The sequence below is a fragment of the Vicia villosa genome, linkage group LG1 (genome assembly GCF_029867415.1).
Source record: "Vicia villosa cultivar HV-30 ecotype Madison, WI linkage group LG1, Vvil1.0, whole genome shotgun sequence".
In the NCBI taxonomy this organism is placed as follows: Eukaryota; Viridiplantae; Streptophyta; class Magnoliopsida; order Fabales; family Fabaceae; genus Vicia; species Vicia villosa.
Genome location: NC_081180.1, coordinates 59,817,077 through 59,825,957, shown reverse-complemented (window position 1 = coordinate 59,825,957; position 8,881 = coordinate 59,817,077). Strand labels below are relative to the sequence as shown.

At 36.6% G+C, this 8,881-nt stretch overlaps 1 protein-coding gene across 1 annotated transcript; it reads right to left on the bottom strand.

Moving 5' to 3' along the window:
* Positions 1-395: 395 nt before the first annotated feature.
* LOC131639060 (aspartic proteinase 36-like) lies at positions 396-6,843 on the bottom strand. The gene is made up of 12 exons (XM_058909577.1): positions 6,445-6,843; positions 6,224-6,344; positions 4,473-4,900; positions 4,208-4,364; positions 3,034-3,116; positions 2,859-2,955; positions 2,669-2,741; positions 2,305-2,511; positions 1,990-2,114; positions 1,609-1,710; positions 1,446-1,540; positions 396-913 (listed from the first exon to the last, which is right to left on the bottom strand). Exons 1-12 carry the CDS (start codon positions 6,699-6,701, stop codon positions 742-744), a joined length of 1,917 nt encoding a protein of 638 aa, XP_058765560.1. The 5' UTR covers positions 6,702-6,843; the 3' UTR covers positions 396-741.
* Positions 6,844-8,881: the final 2,038 nt, after the last annotated feature.

Below are 8,881 nucleotides of genomic sequence, written 5' to 3'. Positions count from 1 at the left end.
AGGTCTGGAGCAGAGAGGAAAGACTGGTGCAAATGAAAGAGTCAAGATGAGAAAGAGTGTGTATAATCAAGTGCATATGACTCATGATAATAGTTCTAAGATAACTAAACCATTGTGAACCAATTATAATGTGGTCCATGTTAAAAGCCACACGTATTTTAACATGTCATTTAAAATAAGACAACTTCTAATATAACAATATACACGATCACAAACAGGAATGTATAGCATATCGCCCAAAATTATGAAATGTCAATTCATATTGAAATTGCAATTTGTATTTGATGTTTTCAATTGTTCATCCTTAGCACTTGGATAGTTGTCTGCCTAGCTAGTAACTTGTGAGAAGAAGAAAGAATAATGAAGTCGATTGATAGTATCTTAGATCACATCCCAAAGGCAAAAGGTAGCAAGTATGAACATTTATCGGTAAACAAAACAGGTTAAGTGAAATGTAAAAAATTACAGTATATGGAAATTGTATTTTAACCTTTGATTCCCCGGTATATTACAATATTCACAACCAAAATTCCTTTACAGATGATAGAATATCTAGAGTTCTTTATGTACCTTTGCCAGGGTTCAATGAACACTGTATATTGTGGACATTCTGATTTCTTTCAAATAAAAAACTTGAGCAGCTCAGTGACTAAGGTTTGCATAAACTGCTTTTGATAGCAACTGAATATGCTACTGAGACTAATGAAGCATGATATGAAGCAGCATTCTCATAAACTTAGCTTATAATGGCTGGAGTTCTTGCTCAGAAACAGCCGCATCAACAGGCTTGTATGAATGCTCACTTTGCTGTCTTTTTTTCCAAATTAAGAATATTCCATAAATTGATAATCCTAGAAGCAATGTAAGCAGAAGAACCAAACCCACAACCATGTAATATCGCTGCCACCAATTCCTGAATAGTTTCAGAAAAGCATGTTAATATCTCAAGTGGTTGTAGACATGTTGAATTCAATAATGAGAAATTTTGGGATAGACACTGTCTCACCATAGGCATTTGATTCAATATTAGAAAACTTATTCTAATTTCTAAACATGTGAAAGGTTGTGGAAGTAAGTTAAAACATTCTCTTTAAACAATGCTTTTTCTCATCCAACCTAATTCTATTCAACAATACACCCCCATACACTTCTGTCACCCCAATGATGACGTGGTAATAAAAAGGGTGAGACCGACATAAGCCCATAATTGTAAAAGTTGTTGTAACCTGGGTAGGAGAATATTTTAGGCTCACAAGCCACTTTTGTAAGATTGTGTTAGGCTCAACCATAGGTGTTGTAACCTGTCCGGTATGGCCTGAAAATATGTTCATAAGTGGGGGCTTACAAGCCACTTTCGTAAGATTGAATTAGGCTCAACCACAATTCTAAGAGGAAGTAATAATTTTACAAATTTAAAGCATTTTTCCATTCACGAATAAACTTACCTTTTTGATGGAGGTTCAACATTCCAATCAATCAACTTATAACTTCCAAAGGTATCAGGAAGTTTCATGTGGTGTTCAAGCCGTCCAATTATACTCTGCACATAGAAATCACAGTCATATGGGAAGTCTCCAAACAAATGCAGATGCACAAATGTCAACTTACCAGTACAGTGGTGTTAGAAAAGTAATCAGCATGTGGCCTCGGGGTTATGGCCCATCTAGAGAGAGAATCATTTCCAGAAGAGGTAAAATTCAGTAACTGGATCTGTGGACATCCACCAAAGTGTCATTACCAATTTATCAAAGAATAACCATAAAACGTATCACATCGGAAAAAAAAATACAGAAAATGCATGGTTTATATAGACATTTTGGAAAGTTTGCATCATGACTTGGAATTTTAAACTTAGGAACGTCTACCACAATATGAAACCTCCTAACCACCCAATTAGCAACCTAAATACATGCATATGTTAATCAAACATGAAGTTGTAATTATACTATGAAATGTTTGCAACATAGTAACTATTTTCTAAATTCTAACCTGGGAAGTATTAACATCTAACTCACGAGCTATTAGTCCAGCTAATTCAGTAAGGTGAGGCTTCATATCCCCGTAGCTTATGTTAAATGAAAGTGCTATTGTTATTTGTGCAATTTGGAATGTACCTGTGTATTAAATTGATTAAATCATGTCAGTCAGCAATAAACATATACATTGAAAGAGATTCCACTAGTTTCAGCGACAAATAAAAAGCATGATGAACTATGTTTCTGAGACATACAACACCCCTGAGATATGTTAAGAGACTGTGTCTCCAAATACACTTCTAAATAGAAGACGAGAAGCTTATGATACCTGCAGGTATCCTATGTTGTGAAACGGATGGAGCAACTGAGGGCCCCACTGATTTGGTAGAATTTATTGCTTCTGTATTTGGAATCACTGGTGGTGGGGCCATGGATATCTGCAGTCTTTCCCATAACTCAGCGCAGTTGGTTTTCCAAAAACCAATTTTTGTCTGCTCACGATCATACATAACAAGAGTGTTTCGGACTATGATACCTACGCAAAAGAAAAAAGACATGGGAATAATCACTGATTAACTGAAGTATTGTAGAAACCTATCCCACACTACATAACACAAACTTAGAGAGGAACATTATTTCACATTAAGGCAAAACATGAAATGGCACAAAGTAACCAAAAGTAATGAAGTTACCTCCTAAAAGAGTAGTTGGATCCTTTCCATTTTGAAAAATTCCCAGACAATATGCACCTCTTACTTTTGAATGCTTCACAAAAGATTTGCCCATGAAAGTAGGGGTAATAAAATCAGTAAAATTTATTTTATAAAATAATTGCACCAGCCTTAAACACAATTAAATATACAAATGATCTTGTATAACTACCCGGAACATGTAATTTTCAGGTGACAGAGAGTACTTTTGACCATTTCCAAACACCATGTCAACCACTGGAAAGTTTTTAGAGAATTGTGAGGCATCACTGAAATACAAGTAAACCCAAACTGTTAGTTAAACTGAAATAATAAAGTGATATGAACTCTTGATTTTACAGACATACATTCCAGCACCAGAAAAACATAAATCATTATAATTTGGATCTGGACCACTGATTTGATTGAAAGATTGAAGTTCCTTCACAATCTGCAAACAGATAAGTAAATTGAAGTCAGTGGCGGTGCTTGCCCTAAAATATTATAATTTAAACTCATAAAAATCGTATATATTTTTATCAAATATTTAAAATAACATCAACACAAATAAAAAACATTTGGACACACCTAAAAATCAATACATGCCATTTAACTATTTTTAAAATACACATCATTTCATTCTTTCTTCTTCTTCTACCTATTTTCTTTATTGTGACTAAATGGTATGCCTAAATCTTGTGACAACATAAGACTTCCTCAAAAAAATGTTTATTTAAGGGGTGCCGTGGCATCTTCGGGCTTTAGGGAAGATCCACTGATCAAAATTATCAGTTCGATAAGATACAACTTTGTTGTCATTTTAACTTGAAATAAAAGAAAATAAACGTTAAAGGAACCCACTATAAAAGCAAAATGAAATACTTCAGATCTGGTGTTTTTGGGACCACAAATAAAGACACCATTGATGAAGTCCACAATTAACAGTAAGAGTATAGGCACGCATTCTGTTCATTTAAATGAAGAAAGCCAACAATGATTCATGGATCATCTATGCAATCAGATGAAAATTTTCAGAAAAACTATGAACAACATCAATCTTTAGAAGCCTAAAAAAACAAACACAAAGGTTGGCATCCGAAATTTGGCAGCAAACCTACATCATGTATTAGAGAAACCAACCAAAAACTTACAATATTTATATCCAGCCTTACATGCAAAGATTTTAATAGTATTGGGGAAACTAAAAACAAACTCCTCAGAATACAAGTGAATCAGATAAATCTCCAACAAATTCATAAGGAATATCATAGGGAAAAAAATTAAATGTGTTGAAATCCTTCAATTCCACTTATAACTTTGCAAGGCCAGAATTTGTTCAGCAGCAATATCGTAAATAGTTTCACCAACAATAGCTTGCAGAAGTGGGTCCTCACAAGTTTCAATTTATTTTAGCTCCATGCATGATAACACGAGACTCAAATATTGACAATAAATTAAATTTAAAGGTGTAAACAAAATGGCAGGCGAGATTGAAAAATGAAATTCAAAAGCTTTTATGAAAATATTTATAAAAGAACTTACAGCTTCTTTAAAAGCAAGAAATACTTCTTCTGGTAGGTATGCATAAGTTGTACCACTATCCAAGACTGTTCCATGTTTTCCATCAAAAACACTTGGTTTTAGAGGCAGTCGCTTCCCCGCAACATGTATCTCCTTCAAATCAATATTGTAATAGGGACTGTCGCCACCCCGAAACTAGAGTAAATGTGTGAGATTAATAAAATGCATTTGTTGTGAAAATGCATTACATCTCATCTTCACAATATAAGAACTTGGAAATACAAACCTGCGCACAGGATCTGAGTTTGCAAAGACCATGTCTGATGGGGGAGATATGCCACCTAGAACCATTGCACCCCCACCAACATCCATTCCACCATAGCATAGTGAGAATGAGTCACTCACCAAATTTTTGTCAACCAGCTGATCCATGATACTAAGATCTCCTCGGCCCAAACCCATAATGCCATCAGCATGCTGACTATAAAGATCGCCAGTCTCAACATTTTCACAGCCAAAAACAGCACGCTGCGGCGCAAGCTCACTCTGATTTCCAAAGGATATGACATCCTCTCCGAGGACACCACTGCTAGTACTCATTTCAGCATACTGTCTCTCATACACACATTGCAGCCTGTCATCGTCACAGTTGCAATCTATTGAGCATTTGACAGGGTGGTAGGTGCTTGACAAGTCTGGCTGAAACTTTGGATCCTGTTTAAGCAAAGCAGAAACAAATCAAATATACTTGAGCTAATTAGGACAATTAACAATTTACACATCCATAGGTACAAGTTTTGAATTTTTTACACAGTAAAATTTTTAAATAAAACTAATCTTTTACATCTCTTCCACCGTGAAATTGATGGTATTGAGTAACACAGGGGAAACATGATTATTCTACTGCATCAATAAGAGCATAAACCAAATAGGTTAGAGGAATCTTTTCAAAGCATTTAACTTAGCATATCATGTTCAACTATATCAGCTTTTATTAAGACTTCACTAGTATTTCTTTTTATGAAAATATATAACCTTCATTTATTCTGATTATATTTGAAAGTCTATAATGGATGATGGCCTTCAATAAAGTTAATGGATCCAGGACTTCAAGATCTTGAAGAGGCAAAGACATCAAATTAAATTACTGTTTATTTAATAAGTTTAATGAATATATAAATTATCAAATAAACCATATTATAAATTTCTTTTTTTACTTAGCATCCAGTCACCTGATATGCTTTTAAAGAGGATACTCAGATATCTACAAGGGACAGTTAACCATGGTTTACTACTTGCACCAGTTAGCCTAACAACCCCTAACACCATTACTGGTTTTTGTTATGCTGACTGGGCCTTTGACCCAGATGATAGGAGGTCCACTTCAGGGGCTTGTATCTATATTTTTCCTAATCTAGTATCCTGGTGGGCTAAGAAGCAAACACTAGTTGCCAGGTCCAGTGCTGAAGCAGAGTATTGAAGTCTGCATCAGGCTACTGCAGAGATCTTGTGGCGGCAGTCTCTATTGCAAGAGCTCGGGGTCAAGCACCAAACTCCAAAAATCTTATGTGATAACTTAAGTGCCTTGTCTCTCTCTCTCTCTCTCACAACTCCAAAAGAGAAGGGTGAATTTAAGCATCAATCAGACAATTAGAGTTAGAGGAGTAAACACATCCATACTAGTATCACCTTCAAGTTCAACCCATAGAATGAGTCCGACTAACGACTATCCTATCAATATTTACTCTTCCATTTTACACCTTTCAATTTTTAGTTTTTTTACTCTTACCAAGCACCCTCCGATCCCCGACAACACACCAAACTATCCTATAAACACCCTAGAGCCTAGCAATGCAGGTATTTTCATAACCGCTGATACAATTCATGACATCAACAACCAAACAACAATTCTTTTGCACAAAGTAATTTCCATTTTCAACTACACAGTTTACCAAGTTAAGGCAAGAAGCATCCGTGTCCATCAGAAAAAACAGCATATAGAATCAACCTATGCACACACATGAAATGAATCGTTACCTGATGTCTGCCACATTGTTCGCAGGTGGAGCACGGAACATATGTAACAGTACTCCCCGTGTCAACAATAAGAGCAAACATCTGCGGAGGAGTACCGATCCAAAGCCGCGTTGTATAATACCTACACAGATCAATAATAATTCAACAAAAAAAAATATTAATCTCAAATCTACGAAATCGTCAGAATAACGAAATGCGTGCAATGATGATGAGAAGTTTACCCGTTGAGGAGGAGATCATCGTGGAGTCTCATGCGAGCGTTAGGGTGGCGTTTGGATTCCGATCCGTGAAGCTGGCGACGAGGATCGAGCGCTGACGTGGATGAATTGGGAGTGGTGAGGAATAGAGGAAGGACCATGGCGGGACGAGAGTCATGGTGGCGGTTACGGAGGAATTCGGCATCGGCGGCGATGGTCGAAGGAACGAGATGCAGAGTGTGTAGGAATAGGATGAGGAGAGTAAATGTGCGTGACATCATGAGTTGGTGACTCGGGTTAGTGAAACGAGTCTGGATCCGAGTTATGGTTCGTAACTTGCGAACGGATCGAAAGAATGCTGAAAGGGAAGGTAAGGAGGGAATTCGAGTTAGTATGCGTCTTTTTGAAGGGAAGATAGTGACATAGTGATTTCCGTTTTTTTTTATTATTTGCTTTTCTTTGTTGACTTTTTTTTTTTTTTCTTCGTTAATTTTATTTTTTTTAGTAATTCTTTTTGTTTGCTTTATATTATTTTTTTATTATTTAGCTTCAGATATATTTCGAAGTCAAGTAGGCAGCATATTTTAATTTGAAAGTTTCTCAACCCACCAATGGTTATCTTTAGGGGGTGTTGATTGGTTCGGGTAAATCCGAATCAAACCACAATTCAAACCAAATCATAGTTTTTGGGTTGAACATTTTTTCAGTTCGGGCAAGAACCGAACCAAATCAATGAAATCCAATTACAATTGGTTCGGACATCGGATTTACAATTTTCTACCCCCAAACTCAACTCAAACCAATCATAATTAATTACCATAAAAATTACTACCAAACATTTAAATTCAACAAGAAAAAAGTGAAATGTTATATTGGGATAAGTTATGTAATTTTAATTAGTTATTGGAAAATTATTAGTGTATTATGGTAATTGAGCGTAGAATTATGCAACACAATCATTATCATACTAACTCAACTAATTAATTATAGATTCAAAAGCTTTTATGTTAGATATTGTTCTTGTTAGATCTTTTTAATCTATTAGGATACAAATGCTAGTTTAATATTTACAATTCAACACTATTGATACTATTTATTATATTATTATAAAAAATTAATTTTCATAAATAAATTATTTTTTTCAAATATTTTTGCATTGTTTATCTACGCGATCAATTCAACTCAAACCAACCTGTTGTTTCTCGGTTCGGTTTGGTTTGGACTTTATCGCAAAAATTACAAATCCAATCCAAACCAATCCATATAATTTTAATCGGTTTGGATATCGGATTCTCTCAAAACCGAACCAAACCGGCCCGTGAACACCCCTAGTTAGTTATCTTACACACCACGTAAAATTTCAATTTTGTCCACAGTTTTCGTAGATACACATCCAGAAGCATTCCATATTTTGAAAAAAAAAATTGATTCCTTCCGTAGATGCATCTACGGAAGCACCCAATGTTTTTGGAACAAAGGTACTTCCGTAGATCCATCTACAAAACAGTATACTATTTTTTGAATTTTTTGAATGTATTGTAGATCATCCAATGTTTTCTTGTTGCTTTATTGTTCATAAATATACACCGCTAAAAAGACAACAGTAGGTAGACCAATAAAAATACTATATATAAATAATGAAAGTCAAAGTGTCGAGTACATCATCAAATACATACAAAATTTAAATATAAATAGATCATCTAATATAATTACTGAGTATGCCAAGTGTCATCTTGCGTACCATCCACTCCGAGTCCACCAAGGGCTCTGCTGGCTCTACCCCTAGCATCAAGTGTCTCACGGGTCCTGGCACGATGTCGACAGTACAGAAATGCACTCTCTGCCAGCCTGATCATATCATCTAGCACACGCCTAGAAGCAGTCCCCTCAGGGAATAAACCCTCTATAATGGCTATGATGCCCCTGTCAGCTATCTGACGATACAGAGGTAGAAGATCCTGAGTGTGATCCAACTGAGCCTGATGCGTACGGAGAATCTCCTTGTGGGCCGGTCTGGACGGACCTCCCTCTGCAGCTGGAAACATGTATGAGTGTGAGACTCTATAGTACCAAGAGATGTACCCCTCGGCACAGCTCCAGTCGTGCTCTACTCTCGTCGCCCGTGCCTCCTCAGGGACCATGTGATGCTCCCAGTCTGCAAAGACCTCATCTAACTGCTTGCGGGTCATGGCGATAGGAGCTGAGACAGTAGGATCGCGGGGTATCGTCTGCTCATATCCAAACTCACGCATGACGCGCTCCGGAAGATAGCGTACAACAATGGTCGAGCTGGCGGCCAACCATCTAGAATATAGAGTTATCTCGTCAAACGGAACCATCTCCTGGTGCTCATCATAGCAGCAGTACTTGATGTCCTCCGTGGCCATCCAGTCAAGACCGCGCCTGTAGGAATCAGACACCTGGTTCCCTCTAAGGGAGTGAAAGCACTGGCACACGGCAT